We start from the raw sequence: 17,570 nt of genomic DNA, 5'->3' as shown, positions 1-17,570 counted from the left end.
TTTATCAAAACATATTTCCTGAATCTTTTTTTGTTGTTGCCTGTATTGTTACAGACGTATTTGTTGACAGATATGTTGAAATTACCCAAAATAAAAACTGGCATGATTATAACATTATTTTGACAAATAAAATATGCAGAATTCTAAAATACTGTGTGCACAATTTTTCTAATTACTCCTGGGGACTTCTGTGCCAAAAATTAAAGACAGTCCATATTTTACTATACCATAATTCCATAGCAGTAGTCAGACTTTTATGTCCAACACCAAGTCTTGCTGCTAACAACAATGAAACAAAGGGAATTACATTGCCATTCTGTTTATAATGTAGATCCTTTACTAGAGCATTAAATAAGTTGGTCAGGAGATCTCTAAGAAGCTGGAATTTTGTCATATCTTTTTAATAATTTCATCACGAAAGTATTCCTCAACACAGCCACCAGATGTGCAAGTAGGTTTTCCCTTCCCCACCATATATATATATATATATATATATATATATATATATATATATATATATAATAAAAAGTTCAGTAAACCAGCATCTGGTCAATACTAAAAAAAACTTTAACTAGAATGATTAAAAGCCCAGCAAGGAGCAAATCCATATTAAAGTATTTTAAACTAAAGTTATTGTCTAGTGGAAACTATTAAAGAGTGGAAGAAGAGAAATTTGGGAACCAAAAATGATCATCAACGTGAGGCAACTACTCTACAATTACAAGACAAACATGCTTAAAACCAGCTTTCCCTATGTAAAACTGTGGGCTGAAATTCTCAACATTTGAGGGCAATTACTGAACAAAAAAATAAAGCTAAATCAAGATTTTGAAAAACAACACTATTGGCCTCTCAACTTGCTCATTTTCCTTCCATCCAGGTTTTATAACCTTTCTGTTAAGCTGCCGCCTCCTCTCTGGGCCATTGGAACCTGGCTAAAAGGTGTGCTCTGCTGAGGTCCTTTGGGTCCCTTAAAGCATCGTCTTAACTCCTTTCTTATTTTACTGTCAGTATTTAAAGCTTGTTCCTCTCTGCTTATCAGGGCAAATGAGTGGCTGCATTTAAGACTGACTTCCTGTGTCTCTTGTGACTCAACCTTTATTACCACAAGGTTCTTGTTTTACACTTAAACCATTTTAATGGAGCTTTCCTTCCATTTTTCATTTGTTTCTACCAGCCAATATAATTTTAAATACTGTGTTTGTTTTCAGCCATTCACATTATATGTGAGTTTCCCTCACTAGATTCACAGTCATGTTCAGCTGGAGAGATGTCAAACTACAACAGTGGTGGGCAACCTGCCCATCAGGGTTCTCTGTATGGCCCACAAGACATTGGCTGCGTCTAGACTGGCATGATTTTGCGCAAATACTTTTAATGGAAAAGTTTTTCTGTTAAAGTATTTGCGCAAGAGAGCATCCGTGCCAGTGTAGATGCTCTATTGCACACGAAAGCTCCGATGGCCATTTTAGCCATCGGACTTTCTTGCGCAAGAAATTAACTTGGCTGTTGACACTGGCCCTCTTGCGCAAGAGGACTTATCCCTGAGCGGGAGTGTTGGAGTATTTGCGCAAGAACCACTGATTTTGTACAGTACAAAGTCAGTGTTCTTGCACATATACTTGCGGCCAGTCTAGACAGGTGGCAAGATTTTGCACAAAAGCAGCTGCTTTTGCGCAAAATCTTGCCAGTCTAGATGCAGCCATTTGTTTACCATTGACCATGAGCAGGGTTGTCAGATTCTGCTTGTTTGCATTCATGTAGTTTTTTTCCCCTGCAGTATTACTAAAGTGACATGCACCTAAAGCCAGGGGTGGGCAATAATTTTTGAAGGGGGACTACTTAACTTTTTTTTGAAATTGGTCACAGGCTGTCCCTGATTCACAAGCAACCTACTAGCAGCGGGGTCAGGAACTGCGAGCTCTTTCAACTGTTTCTATTTAAAGGGCTCATACCTTCCCCGTGGCTGTCAGGCAATGCGCTAGCAGCATAGGAAGCCCTTTAAATAGCAGGAGTTGAAGGGTCTCTCAGCTCCCACCTCCTCCTCACATGATACGTGGGAGCCACGGGAGGCGCAAGCCCTTTCAACTCTTGTTTAAAGGGGTAGGGGCCTTTAAATAATACTGATACATAAACTTATCTATTGATAGGAGGCCATCAGGCCATGCAGTCTGTAGTGTCTCTGTGTTATATCCCTACTGAAAGCCTCACTGAAAATTTTCAAGAAAATCTGATAACTCCCAATGATACCAGAATTGCCTTATCATAATCTCTGCTATAGGTTTTTCTTAAAACAATGTTTGAAACCCAAAAGACAATTGGCAAGATTAGCAGCATGAAATGGTTAACAATAGCTTGTTTGAAGGGAAGATGGTATATCCACTAGAACCTGTTGGAGCACTTGTCCAGTGTTCACTTAGATAAAGGATGTCAACACCGCTATTTCCAAAAATACTTTAATGAGACCTCCAAGGAAAACCCAAAGCACTGACCAAGCCTACCTAACATATAGCTAAAGCTGTACCAAATTCACACCATGAAAAACAGATCACACATTGAAATCTGGTTTTTGTGTGCTTTTACCCCATCCTATTTCACAGAGAAGAGTTTCTAAATTTATTAGATGTGGTAAGAATTCATTTTTCATGTCCATAAGTAGGCCATAGATCCCAATTCTTCAAAAGCTATCTTTTTCTTAGAAATTATATGGTGCCCAGGAGATCAAAGCATGTTAAAATCAAGAGTTTTCAAAAGCTCATTTTTAGCACATTTTTACAATGAGTGCATGCTGTTTGAATTAAGTTGCAAAGTTCTCTAATAAAACTTGGAATCTGCTTGGGTTTTTTTTGCCATTTGTAAAGAATTACCCGAAAGAGCAGGGGATATTATAGCCTTATTTCTATTTCTCCTGCTAAACCACATGTATGCAAAGCTGCCCACCTCACAGCAGATGGCTCAGAAATGGAATGGTTTCTGACAGCCACTGGACTTGTGAAGAAAGAACCAGCATGGGCCAAGCTGTAGCAGTCTCTCACGCTCTGTCTCTCACATTAAAAAGTACCCCGTTTGTAATGTAAAGGGAGTTTGGTGGTTAAACTCAAGCAGGTGTGTGATCACCAAATTCTATTAAACAGGTTAATTTACTGTCTCTAACTTTACCTGGTAAGCATGATCTGTGTGGACGAGGTAGAGATTGGTAGGAGCTGAGCGACTCAGAGGCGTCATCAATTTAGGCTCAGTTTTGGCACATGACGTTTCAGGACGATTTGCATCTTGGGTGGGAAAAGGAGGAGGAGAGCCTAGAGATGAAGACACTGGAGAAATGCTGCTTAAGCCATCCACCGCCGAGTCTGTGTTCAGTCTGATCTCTGTGTAGTAAAAATCTTCCTCTCCATCACTGTAGTCAGACTCTCCTACCCGTCTAAATCAAGAAAAGACAAAACACATATTACCACGCCAGGGGTTGGCAATCTGCGGCTCCAGACCTGCACATGGCTCCTTGGCTGCCTCCTTGCAGCCTCCTGCCTTCCTCCTCCAGGAACCGGCCAATGGGAGCTGTGGGGGCAGTGCATGCAGGTGTGAGCCGTGCACTGAGACCTGCTGCCTGCCTCACCCGAGAGATGTACCAGCAGCCAACCGTTACCAGGAGCAACACTGGGCCAGGGCAGGCAAACTTGCCTCATTTTTTTTTCCGGAAGAACGGCTCTTGCGCAAGAGGGGGGTTTTGCACAAAAAGGAGCCATCCTAAACAGCTCCTTTTTGCACAAAAGACTCTTATGAAAAAATAGCTGCTAATTAATTATGCAAATGAAGAGTGGCAGCAAATGTCACGGCACCGGTGCTGGGAGAGAGGTCTCCCAGAGCTGTAGGTAAACCCACCTCTACGAGGGGAACAGCAAATACCACTAGGAGTGTGGCTTCAGCACTGGGAGCCTTCTTCCATTGGCACTTTACTGCACTGGAACTTTCTTGCTCATACCTTTCCCACAGCACAGCAAGTTACAGCGCTATAAAGTGGCAGTGTAGACAAGCCCTTAGTTTTCCACAACATGGGAAGTGAGGCATTTAGAAAGAGGTAAAATGGCTCCTTTCTGAAACCATCGTGTGAGTTACATTTATGCTGCATGTGACACATAACTCCCAATATTTACCAATGTAATCAGGATACATTTTGTGCAAAGTATCCCCTGTGCGATAGCATTTTAAAAGTCATGATTTGCTAAACATCAATATCTTGTTGGATTATATGTAGTATTGTTGCATGTAAAGTTTGGGCTAGGTATGTGTTACTGAAATGTGAGTTTGAAAACACCCAGAAGCAGTCTTTCAGGTACAACAGAAAAAAGGCCAAACAATGTTAATAGCTTATTGAGGACATGCACAGGATTACCCCAGGAACTGTGTGCAATAGAAACTTCTGAGAGCTAGCACTACACAGTGGGGACTGTTTGAGCCAGGTCACAGCATAAAAGCTTTCCAGCAAGTGAGAGGTATAAAAGGGAGGCAATGACATCATGGGGGGGACCTCACTCTCTCTACAACAAACACCTGGAAAACTCCTGATGAACAAAGATTCAACTGTGGGAAGAGATGGTTTCAGGCTGGAAGGATTTTTAGCCTATGTATGAAAACCTGGGAAAGCCAAGTCAACTTGTGCCTTAAGAATCTGTCAGCCTGCTTATCACTAAGGGTGAGAATATGCTATTTATATCTTACCTAGCTGGTGTGTTAAGTTCAGTTTGAAGTCTTTTTTTATTCACCAAGGTAATCTACTTTGATCTGTTTGTTTTCTCTTAAAATCACTGAAAATTTACCTTTGTAGTTAATACAATTATTTCTTGTTTGTAACATAACCCAGTTTGCGCAGTCCATATCCAGAGACGTGGGGGTGGGGAAAGCTGTGCAAACCTTTCTCCGCATTGAGGGAGAGAGTGAATTTTTATGAGCATGCGCTGTGCAGATCTTTATTTTGGATTTGTCTCCCAAAAGGGGGTGGTGTGCATGTGAGTGACGGGTGAGTCGTCTTGCACGGTGTTGACTTTAGTCTGTGTCTGTAGCTGGCTGTGGTCCCTACCAGTGTACACATGTTGCAAGAAGCCAGACAGCCTGATTCAGCAAAGCAGGGAGAGGGAACCCAGACTGGTAGAGGAGAAGAGGCTCAATGAAACCCCAGTCCATGAGGTGGCATCTCAGGGTGGGAGAGGAGGAGCAGCAATGTGTCACACCACATTTCTGGGGTGAGAGGGTGGGTGTGTTTTTTAAATGGCAGATTAAATTTTGATGTAATCACTTGATGTCAGAAACTGGACTAGGTTGCCTATGCTTCCATCTGGCCCTGCTTGAGTGAGCAGTGAAGAATCTGAACATGGGTCAGTACCAATTCTCTTCAAAGAACAGTTGTCCTCTTACCCAAGATGAATGGTTCGGATGTGTTTCTGAATCCCAGCGGCTGTGCTCAGTACCTTTCCACAGTTTTTCCATAGGCATTTGAACATTACCTTCATGGAGTTCTGACAAGTTATAAAAAAGCAGGTTTAAAAAAGTGTTCACATGGAAGGTAGGAAAAATTACAGATATACACCATCAGTATGTGTTACCCCATCCTAAACTGAGCCATATTCTGCTGTCAGTTACATTAGTGTAATTACTGGTGTAATTCTGCTGAATGCAATAGCTCTGCCATTAATTTACAACAGAAACTGGAATCCCCCCGCCATAAAATAAACACTTCCTGGATCATTTTGCAAGAAAAGTAAGGGACAGATTTTACCCTTAATTAAAGGCCTTGCAGTCCATTGACTTCAGTCAAGCTATATGGGATAAAAAGGCAGAATCTGGGTCTTAAACACTTGAAGGATAAGTGGCCTGATTGTCAAAGGAGCTTAATTCCTATATCTTTCAATGACTTCCATAGGAATGGTGGGCACTCAGCATTACTAGTATTTGTATTTATAGCCTTATTTTCAAAGATGCTAAGTATAATAAAAGCACCATTTCCCACTAATGTTGTAGAACAATAACTGATTTTTCCACAGTTTTGATTTAAATATATATGCCTACCTCTATATACCAAGGGAAGTATTAAAAAGGCAACAGTCAGCCTAAGACTGGATCTCATGAAACCTGCCAATTCTCAAGAAGTTACTACTTTCCCCAGCAATAGCAATGGAATAGTCCATTTCTATAGAAACTGTTTTACTGTTATAGATACCGTCTCCAAATTAGTTGGTTCAGAATAGTAAGGTAGTCAATTTGCCTCATCATTCTTTAGTGCTTTTAACTCCTCCCACTCAGACATTAGTTAAAGCTACATCTACACTGCAGCACTATTTCGGGATACCTCCAGTATTCCAAAATAGCTATTCTGTGTCTTATGAATGTGCCCGTTATTTCACACTATAATGGGATCACTATTCCGACATCCCTGTAAACCTCATTTCATGAGGAGTAAGGGATGTTTCAGAATAGTGATTTATTTTTAAATAAGTGCTGTTCAGACAGTGCCAAATTTCGAAATAAGCTATTTTGAAATTGACTTGAAATAAGCTACGTACTTTGCACCTTAAGTGATTGGATGAGGAATGGGCTGAATTTATGGCAAAATGTAAACATTCAACTTTATTGATGGTTGATAGTGGAATACATGACATTTTCTAAGACATGACTCCATGAAACAGAATAATTTGACACTAATTGATTAGGCATTCTTTACTCCTAATTGGTGAATTCATCAATGGCTCTGCTTTTCACATTTATACTTTACAGACTGTCAGCACTAACAAACCAATAATTAGAACATAAGTATTTTTCTCCCAAAGTAAACACAAACAGACATAATTATTATCCAGGAACAAATGAAAAGAGAAGAGAAAGTGAATTTGTTATAGGTGAACTATATACAATAATTCCTTATACAAATTTAATGTTTGTTGTACAGGCCAAAAACTGAAAAAAATCAAAAGAGATCATAAAGTATAAAATGTTTGTGGTGGATATGTAAAATACGAATAATGAAACAGTAAAAATGGCAGCTGTAAAACCATCTGTCTAATCATTACTGAACAATCAGAACAATGATAAGCACAGCTTTAACTGAGTAGTAAAAAGCATCACAGCATTTCTTTTTCTCTTTGTCCCCTTCTCATTCCCAGAGTCGTCTCTTGTATTATTTTAATAGCTAATTAACTTTTAATTTATCATAGCAAAATGTGTTCTCCATACTAGTATTTCACATCACCCTCTCAAAAGATGTCTCAACAAAAGCAAGTGTGATCGTGGGACAGCAAATGAGCAACCCCTGTAGCAAAAAGATAATCAGATCATGTTTAAACAATCATGTAAACGTAATTCTGCCAGGGGTGAGGCAATTATCACTCTGAGTCTGATCCAGAGAAGAAGTCACCAAGACAGGATAAATACCTTGTTTTCCTCTTTCTCACACAGAGCTCTTTTTTCATCTTGCTGTGTAAAATCTTCCTGTTGTGTTAGGAATGAAGAAAGCTTGGACTAATGCCATCTCTTTGTTTTTGTCAAGAAAGGCACTTTGCTTGCTGGCATATGATGGCAGTAGGAGGGGTTATAAACTAAACTACGGCTTTTTGTTTAGTTTCAATTATTTAGTTTTGAGTGCACCCCCAGTGCAATGCCAGTGAGTTCAGTGAAGTGTCACTAGGGATGTTTTTGGCCTGATGATACTATACAGAAAGCCATTCGATTCAGTTAGTCTCCATGCCCTCCCCTCATATTTGTTCTGAGAGTTTTTCATCTTATTAGGGCACCTGATAGGCTAACCGCATGTTCAGTGAACTAGAAATACAGTTCAAATCCTGATGGCAGAAAGAAAAAAGGGAGAGGCTGCCTGTTGCAGCCTGTCCCAAAGAAATTTGCCAAAGCAAGGCAGAAATCCCCTACGTGTCCAGGGAGCTGCAGGGAGCATCTTGCATCTCTGGGAAGGAGCTATGTGTCCTCAACATCTGCCATTAAGCACTTGGTGCCGATGGCAGCATGTGCACTAGCGAGAGGGGTGGAGTTAGGCTAGACATGCTAGCAGCTGCACATACACATGAGGGGGCTATGGAGAGTGTCTGTCTAGCAGCTGAAACACCCAGCAGAATTGAGTCCACACATGCTTTTGGTTTTCTTCTTTCCCCACCCCAGAAGAACAGGACCCCAGATATGCAGTGGTGTGGGACTGCACACTAAACTAACCTTTCTCTTTCTAGGAATGGGCTCATCAAAAAGGAGACTGCTGGTTTCAACTTCATCAATACTATCATCTGGCTGAGAGGACATTCGAAAGGGTTTGAAGCTATCAGCAGACAGAGGCGGAGATGGGGTGGATGGATTAGACTGGTCACTGGGGGCACTCCAGCTCCAGTATCCACTACTGCTGGTACTAGAAGGCACAAATCCTCCTTCTTTCCAAGATCCATTCAGGGATTCTGTTAATTAAGAACAACAACAACAGGAGTTAACAAATGTCATGAGTTAAAGCTAAGGAGAGACATTTGCTTTTATATCGTGTTCAGTTATCATTTTCTTTACCTCAGACAGAGAAAAGCCAGAAAACTCTGTTTACAAAGTGGAGACAGACTGACATCTTACTAAAATTTGTTTCAGTAAAAACACCACCTGTCTAGAAAAGAAAAGCTGAACTAGGGAGACAAAAGACTATTCTGAAGCGTAACTATATCTGGAGCAGTCGATAAGATGGTGATGAATGCCTTGATTCAGGAAAGCATTTAAGCACTTAACTTTGAGCACTCCTAGGACTTTACTGATTTCAGTGCAACTTAAGCATATGCTTTGCTACAATCATGAATTGGAATGCTTTCCCTGAATACAGCACAGATAACAATACAAATAAATGAAATTAAAAAAAAAATCACATCCCTTGCCTTTGACTGGCACAAATCCTGAATGTGCTAACATTCATCACTCTTAAGCTTCTGACTGTACAAATCAGGGATTTAGGTGATGTCAGACTCCCCTCCTGGGAAGAGGCTACTCAGCCCCACAACACTAACCCACAGATATAAAAATGCTGTCATAAACCTACTGTTACAACACCAAACAAAAAAACTGCTCTGACATCACCCTCGTGGTCTGCCAGTGTGTTTAGGTATCATCTTTGTTTATTTAGATGTATGTGCCCTGGGGTAAGGGACCTTCCCCACCTCACCCCCACATACCATACCTAGCATTATCTTGTGTGGTTATCAAGTAAATAATATAATTCAGTATATTAAATGAGCGACTGGTATTTTTCCATAGCTGACAATACCTGCATTAGTTTCCTGTTACTCACAAACTCCTCTTCACCTTTTTAACACACAAGTCTCTTTCTCAGTGGTAGTACTGGCTCAAGAATTATTTCCTTCAGTCCTTACCAAAAGCCTAACCCACTGAAGTCAATAAAGTCTTTCCACTGACTGACTACCATGGGCTTTAGATCAGTACTTAAAGCACAAACCATTATTAAAAATACTCACTGCTCACAACACAGGGCCCAGTCCTGCAAACACTAAGCTCATGTATGATTATACTCACTTCAGTAGTCCCATAACCACTCATTTGAAAAGTTACTTACATCGTCAAGTGTTTGCGGGATTGTGGTCAGAGTGCAAAATGTGGGCAAATTAGTGTGCTCCACCTTTCCTTTTGAAAAAATCCTACAAATAATTAGCCTATTGCTGATGAAGCATAACATAAAACATAATACAAAACTCTTTTTGTTTGTGGTTACAACCCTTCAGAATTCTTGTGTTTCTCTCCTTTTTTAAATTTTGTTAAATGATTTGCAATTCATGACAAAGCCAACCAGCACATCTGGTATCAATTTGTGAATTTAGCACAAGAAGGAAACATGCTTTCAAATGTAATTTTCTGACACATTTAAGCCAGTGCTTTGTGTTCTCTGGTATTACAGTTTCCCTTTACCTCAGTTACATGGAGACTTAATCAAGAATATTTTTTAAAAAGTAATATATAAAAAAATGACAATGAGGTTGACAAGAAAAGAAAACAGTCCCAGAGGGCCTGATTTTCATTTACATTAATACATTTGGCTGTGTAAAGAAGGCTTTTAAGAGGTATAATTGTAATTTACTTCCCTTTAAGGCCCCTTTACATTGCAAGAATGGCAACAAGGTGGCTAACTATAAATGAGAATCATACTCAATATTAATGATTTGTGGAGGGAAAGTAGCAATTTATACAGAGGTAAATCCAGAGCAATTTTACTGTAGAGCAAAATCTAACCTAAATATTCTCTCTCAACCTTTTTTTTTTAAATTGCTAAGTAAAATATAAGCTTCCTTACAGTGCTAGTTTCTTCCTATTTCGGAAAAAAATGTCCATATATAATCAATGATAGCAACATATCTTAGCAGGGCTCGCCGAACTGTGGCGAGCCCCGCTCGCCAACCGCACTGTCCGGTGATCTGCGCAGATCGTTCTGTGCATGTGCAGATCGCCTGAACCCGGCTCTTCCGGGTTGCAATCTACTTGCCACGGGTGAGTAGATTGTATTATTTGTCGAGCCCTGTATATTAGTATATTCCAGCAATATTAAAAGATACAGTGCCAAAAGCAAAATCACTGCAAACTGCACGGAAACTTTTCAAAGACACCACAATACAAGCTCAACTAAAATATATACACCAAATTAAAAAACACAGGAAGAGAACCAACATGACTTAACCAAATACAAGAAGCAGTGAGATAAAAAGGCTTCATTTAAAAAGTGGAAGCTAAATCCTAGTGGCTACGTCTATACTTCAGGCTTTTTGCGCAAGAACGGCCATTTACAGTAAATTTACAGTAAAGCGTCGCAACAGAGGGCTTCTTGCGCAAGAGTTATTCTTCTCCCCATGAGGAATAAGCCCTCTTGTGCAAGAGCTCTTGCGCAAGAAGGCAGTGTGGATGGGCACCAGGGGTTTCTTGCACAAAATGGCCATCAGCTTTCTTGTGCAAGAGAGTGTCCACACTTCCACAGATGCTCTTGCACAAAAGCACATCTCTTGAGCAAAAGTACATGGCAGTGTGGACACGCTCTTGTCCAAGACCTTTTGCGCAAAACAGTTCTTGCACAAGAAGCCTGCAGTGTAGACGTAGCCAGTGATTAAAGTAGAAAGGGGCATAAGCTCTGTCAAATGAAGTGTAAAAATATAATTAGGGACACCAAAAAGGAATCTGAAGAACAGCTAGGCAAAAATTCAAAAAATAATAGTACTTTTTAAAGTGCATCAGAGGCAGGGAGCCACTGAACAACTGAGATGCACATGGAGCACTCATGGATGATAAGGTCATTGTGGAGAAACTAAATGAATTCTTTGCATCATTTTTCACAGCTGAGGATATGAGGGGGATGACGAGTCTCAGTCAGGTGTCCTGTCACCTCAGGGCAGGGGCAAGCCATGCTCGGAGCTCCAGGAAGGTGGCCTTCCGCATGTGGATTTCCTGGAGCTACTGCTGGTCACCCACCACTGCATGACAATGCGGTTCCACCAATCGGATCTGGTCTCCCTCTGCCAGAAGCAGCATTTCACGGTGTGCAGGAGATTGAGGGTCATTAGCAGCAGCACGAGTGCCAGGACCATGTCATGCTGAAGCAGCACGTGGGCTGTTTAGATGAACTGTGTCATGAGGTGCAGCACAAGGCCCATGAGCCTGGCACTGTTTTGCAGCAGCTCCAGCGCCATGTTGTAAGTACTATGGTGTCTGCAAGGGCCACTGGCTCACACAGCATGAGTTTGGTGTCCCGTGAGGGGTTAAGGCAGTGTAGAAGTAGCATGTGAGACATGGCTGAAGAGAGGAGCCCCGATCAGCAAGTGTTTCAGCTAGCCTCAGCAAGCAGCCACAGGAAGTGTCTGCTCTCCTGGTGCCCTCACTGGTGTGCCTCTGAGGGTTTTAAATGAAATGCAGGCTCCAATCAGTGTGGATGTGCTATTTCAAAATAATTCTGTGCTATTTTGATACTGCCTTTTATTGTGGCTGTGCTATTTCAAAGTTATTATTTCAAAATAGTTTCTTAGTGTAGATGTAACCCACACACCTAGTGTGCGATTACTGAGCAATGCAAGTGGTACCAAGACCACAGCAACAGTTAAGATCAAGAGACCTCTACAGCATGGGATGGGAACCAGCTGGCTTTTAGTTCAGAAGGTAGAGGCTCCTATATTCTGCTTCAGAGGCACACGGTTCAAATCCGCCTGGTGGCAGTTACATAGACATGCAGCTCCTCTAGCTCCCCTAGTAGATAATTACAGTGGGTATAAAAGAGAACTGGGCAGCTGTTTTTCTTTTCCAGTTGCATTGCTACTACCGGGGCAGGTATTGGTACTTTATCCATACTATATTTATTGAGGTTTGATAAGTTCCTGCCACAAAATGGAAAAGTAACATTCAGATTCTCAGCATAATGCTACTGCTTCTTACACCCCCTCCCCAAAAGTAGTATATTGTAAGTTTACCATTGGGTCGTATAGGAGGGCTGCGAACCAAAGGGCTGGTAGATAAACTGGTTAGTACCATAGCTGCTGTCACTTTATCCATGTCCAGTTCTTCTGAAGATTTTCTGAAACAAAAAAGGGAAAGGAAAGCAGAAAATATGTCAGTAAACCTTTGATTCTTGCAGAAGTTTCATGGTAGGCCTAGTCAACAGGACAGTAGAACACAGCAACAAAACTACTGAAGCAGAGAAACAGAAAAGAACCAGATCTGAAAGTTTGTGTCAATCACCTACTGTTTGCTAAAGGTGACTACCTTTAGCAAATCAGCCCAAATCAAAGGGAAAAATCCTGGAAATTGTATGAAAGATGTTGTGAACCTCTCTGTCTCTTTGTTAGCACAGTGAGGCCCCAGGATTTCAACTACTCATGTGCGTAAGTGCTTTTCTGGATTTAGGCCTAAAGAAGCAAAGTAGGGCAGGTAAAATAAGCACTTTTGGCAGAGTAACAAGATATCTGGAAGCATTCTTTAATTTCAAAGCTAAAACTGAGTGAGAAAGGACAGATTTTATTTTGGTTACTTCTACTTCTAGGGTTGCCAGATGGTTTCAACAAAAATACCGGACACACTTGCCATTACATCACTATCTATATTACATCTTATTTAGAAAATACCAGACATTTATATTTTCTCAATTTGTTTCCTGAACAGAAAGCTCAAATACTGGACTGTCTGGTTCAAAACTGGACACCTGGCAACCCTATCTACTTCTATTAAAAAACAACAAATGGTCTTGCAGCATCTTCGAGACTAACACAAATGTAGATGGTATATATTTTTTTTAATCTCGAAGGTGCTGCAGGACCATTCATTGTTTTTAAGTTTATTCACTTACAGAATAACACAGCTAATGCTCTGACATTAAATTCTAGTTATTTACTTTTAGCCTCTTTGAAAGTACAGTAAATTTCTATCAATCAGTTTTACAAGCCAATTACTGTAAAGACATACACGTTACATTACAGAACACACCCACCAATTCTGTAACCATCTGTTTTAAAATAAAAATCTTTGAAAATCAGGGGCTAGATTGAGCTATAGAATGATCTGTAGCTCAAGGACACATAGGGGATGGTATATCTACCAGGACAGGTGTTGTGACATAACTAAGATGCCTGCAGTGAACAAGCATCTTCCCCAAAATTGGGTAAATCTTGCTGCAGCAGGGAGAATGAGGACAGCTGATTCAATAGAGTCTCAAGCAACTATATTCAGGGAGTTTTGCATGTAGTCTGAACTTCAATGTACAGCTGCCCTCTGCCTGGCAGAACTTCTGAATAAGCAGCAATGCAAACACTGCCTGAGGCACAGTGTCCCCCTGCTGGTTCCACCAGGCATGGTTTAGCTGCACTAGCAGGGATGAATCAAGCAAGCATCCTAGAACAGACATTCAGGGCAGAGCTCTCGTTCCATTTTTGTGACTGTAAGAGTAGCTCTCTTTATACTACTGTATATTTTAAATAGCATTTCTATGTACAGTCTGCCAAACTACTCCAGGAGACAATCAGGAAAATGGAAATGTATTGGAAACCAATTTCTGAAAAGAGACCGCACCAAAACAAAACCACTGAATATCGCTAGCTGTGACTTCAGCTGTCACAGAGGAACTCTATCAAAAAGCAGGGAGAGAAAACTCACATGTAGGTGAGAGAACCCCACAAATTCACATTAATGAACAAATGCCAATGACTGCACTTAACAAATCATCCAGCAAGTACGCACACAATAAAAAACATTTAAGAATCACAAAATGCACTTTGAACATTGAACTTGCCAATTATGAATTCCTATTGTTTATAGGTAAACATGAGTAAATCTACTGGCCATTCATTTTTAAAATAATGAATTCACTACAAGACCCAAGAACATAAAAATGGCCATACTGGGTAAGACCAAAGGTCCATCTAGCCCAATATCCTGTCTGCTGATAGTGACCAATATCAGATGCCCCAGAGGGAGGGATAACAACAGGTAATTCTCACACAATCCCTTCCCTGTCACCCACCTCCAGAGAAAAAGAGGCTAGGGATACCATTCCTACGCATCCTAGCTAATAGCCACTGATGGACCTAACCTCCATGAATCTATTTAGCTCTTTTTTGAACCCTGCTAGAGTTCTAGCCTTCACCACATCCTCTGGCAAGGAGTTCCACAGATTGACTGTGCGCTGAGTGAAGAAAAACTTCCTTTTGCTTGTTTTAAACCTGCTGCCTGTTAATTTCATTTGGTGACCCTCTAGTTCTTATATTGTGGGAATAAGTAAATAATTTTTCCTTATTCACTTTTTCCATACCAGTCATGATTTTATAGACCTCTATCATATCCCCCCCTTACTCTCCTCTTTTCTAAGCTGAAAAGTCCAAGTCTTTTAAATCTCTATTCATATGGGACCCCTAATAATTTTTTTATTGCCCTTTTTGGAACCTTTTCCAATGCCAATATATCTTTTTGGAGACGAGGCGACCACATCTGTATGCAGTATTCAAGATGTGGGCGTACCATGGTTTTATATACAGACAATAAGATATTTTCTGTCTTACTCTCTATCCCTTTTTTAAGGACTCAGAACATTCTATTTGCTTTTTTGACTGCCACTGCACAAAGGATAGGGCTACACTGTGTTGGGGAGGGGAAGCTTCAGAAGAAGGTATGCAAATTGTGCTCACATTTGCATATCTTCTTCCGATTCTTTTTCTGGAAGAGGCTTTTCCAATATTTGGCCTGTCTACATGGGGCCAAATGTTGGAAAAACCTCCTCTTTCGGAAGCCCCCTTATTCCTTGTAAAACGAGGTTTACGGGGGCTTCCAAAAGAGGTTTCTTTTTTCCAACATTTGACCCCGTGTAGACGGGCCAAATATCGGAAAAGCCTAATCCAGAAAAAGAATTGGAAGAAGATATGCAAATGCAAGTGCAATTTGCATACCTTCTTCCAAAACCCCACCCCCACCCCACAGTGTAGCCCTACCCTGAGTGGATGTTTTCAGAGAACTATCCACAATGGCTTCAAGATCTCTCTCGAGTAGTTGTAGCCAAATTAGTCCCCATCATATTGTATATGTAAATGGAATTATTTTTTCCAATGTGCATTACTTTACATTTATCAACATTAAATTTCATTTGTCATTTTCTTGTCCAGTAACTTAGTTTTGTGAGATCTTTTTGAAGCTCTTCAAAATCTGCTTTGGTGTTAACTATCTTGAGCAGTTTGGTATCATCTGCAAATTTTGCCACCTCACTATTTACCCCTTTCTCTAGATCATTTATAAGTAAGCTGAATAGGATGGGTTCCAGGACAGACCCTTGGGGGACCCCACTAGTTATATATCTCTACTCGGAAAACTTAGCATTTATTCCTACCCCTTTGTTTCCTGTCTTTTAACCAGTTATCAATCCACAAAAGGACCTTCCCTCTTATCCCATGACAACTTACTTTATTTAAGAGCCTTTCATGAGGGGGCTATCAAATGCTTTCTGGAAATCTAGGTACACTATATCCACTGGATCTTCCTTGTCCTCATGTTTGTTGACCCCCTCCAACAACTCTAGAAGATTAGCAAGGCATGATTTCCCTTTACAGGAACCATGTTGGCTTTCCTCCAACAAATTATATTCATCCATGTGTCTGACAATTTTATTCTTTACTACAGTTTCAATTAATTTGCCCAGTACTGACATTAGACTTAGTGGTCTATAATTGCCAGGATCACCTCTAGAGCCCTTGCTATCATATTGTTTTTCTGGGATGCTGGGGGAGAGAATATTAACTTTTATGTGAATTTGAAAGTGTGCAGATCAACGAGATTCAACTGTATATTTAAAAAGAGAATAATTCTCTGTGTTTTAGATTGTAACGATTGTCCAACAAGTAGTTAAAGTCATTTCATCCTGCAGCTGTCAGTAAGAATAGTGACAGTATGTCAGGGGTGGGGAACCTCAGGCCCAGGGGCCAGATGCAGCCCCCGACTTGCCTGGATCTGGCCCCTGAGGCTCATGGTTCCCCCAGCGTTGGGGAGCCCACACTGGAGCTTCAGTCTCCCGCTGCCCCATCGCAGGGTTGGAGCACCCAAAATCTGCTAAGATGGGCCTCCATAGGCAAGAGGAATATGGGGAGTGTCTTTCTTCATGTCAGTAAAGGGCCACATGAGTGAAGGTGTGGCTTTTTCCCCCCTTCTTACTTGTGTGTGGCACCTGACTGATTTTTCTGTGGGTGCCCTTGACCCAAAACAGGTTCTCCACCCCTGGTCTATGCTTATACTTTTGACATAACTATTTTTTTAGGGTGCATTTTGGTTTGGGGATTTTACAGTTATTACTATACTAGCAAGAGTCCTGGAGTCAATACAGTTTTAAGAATGTTTTAAAGAGCATTATAGCCAGTATAGGTTACTTCATTCTCCCAACTGGAGTAAGCTATATCAGCAAAAAGTGCAAAACTTATGGGCGAGTCATGACTAAGGGGTAGTTGTCAATGTGACTTCTGTTTCCATGGGCTTCAAAGTCCTGGAAACACAAAAAACGAGATGATGGTGCATCAAATGCCCTGCTTTCCAACCCCCCCCCCTTTTTTTTTTAATTTTGGAAAGAGGCCAGTGCTTATCTGTGCACTGTTTGGCAGCCAAAAAGAGGGTGCTGTTGAACTTTTCACAAGGAAATGGGTTGGAATTGGTATTTGGTCCAAAAGGTTGCTGCTGTTATGTGTTTCCCCATCTATAAAATGGAAATGGGAATATATACCTCTTGGAGATCTTGTTAGACATAATGAATATTTGCAAAGTGTTTTAACATTTTCAAATGAACAGTGCATTACAAGTGCAAAGTTGCACTACTCGTTCTATCAGTCTACTGTTTCCACGCAACATGTAGCTCATGGCAGTGGCTTGTGAAGAACTGTGATCTTTTGATAAAAAAAAGTATTAAATATTACAGTGACTCTATTGCAGTTTAAGCGCTGAGTGATCAACGGGCTGTTACAGGCTTTGACATATTAAAAATATGATTCACATTAACCATGAATCTTTGCATATTATTGCAACCGCTATAAAAATGCATTTTCTAAAGG

At 40.7% G+C, this 17,570-nt stretch overlaps 1 protein-coding gene across 3 annotated transcripts in view; it reads right to left on the bottom strand.

Moving 5' to 3' along the window:
* The window catches only part of ZNF704 (zinc finger protein 704), a 203,341-nt gene that overhangs the window by 21,941 nt on the left and 163,830 nt on the right, over positions 1-17,570 (bottom strand). For all 3 annotated transcript variants that reach the window (XR_016348708.1, XM_075920471.2, XM_075920470.2), the window contains exons 3-6: positions 12,474-12,577; positions 8,209-8,441; positions 5,410-5,510; positions 3,160-3,421 (exon numbers count right to left, since the gene is read on the bottom strand). Coding sequence is in view for 2 of the 3 variants with exons in the window: in XM_075920471.2 (XP_075776586.1) it covers positions 3,160-3,421; positions 5,410-5,510; positions 8,209-8,441; positions 12,474-12,577 (700 nt within the window). In the remaining variant the exon portion in view is untranslated. The remainder of the gene's footprint in view (positions 1-3,159; positions 3,422-5,409; positions 5,511-8,208; positions 8,442-12,473; positions 12,578-17,570) is intronic.

The sequence above is a fragment of the Pelodiscus sinensis genome, chromosome 2 (genome assembly GCF_052426305.1).
Source record: "Pelodiscus sinensis isolate ZL-2025 chromosome 2, ASM5242630v1, whole genome shotgun sequence".
Classification (NCBI taxonomy): Eukaryota; Metazoa; Chordata; order Testudines; family Trionychidae; genus Pelodiscus; species Pelodiscus sinensis.
This window is presented reverse-complemented; position numbering and strand designations above follow the sequence as displayed.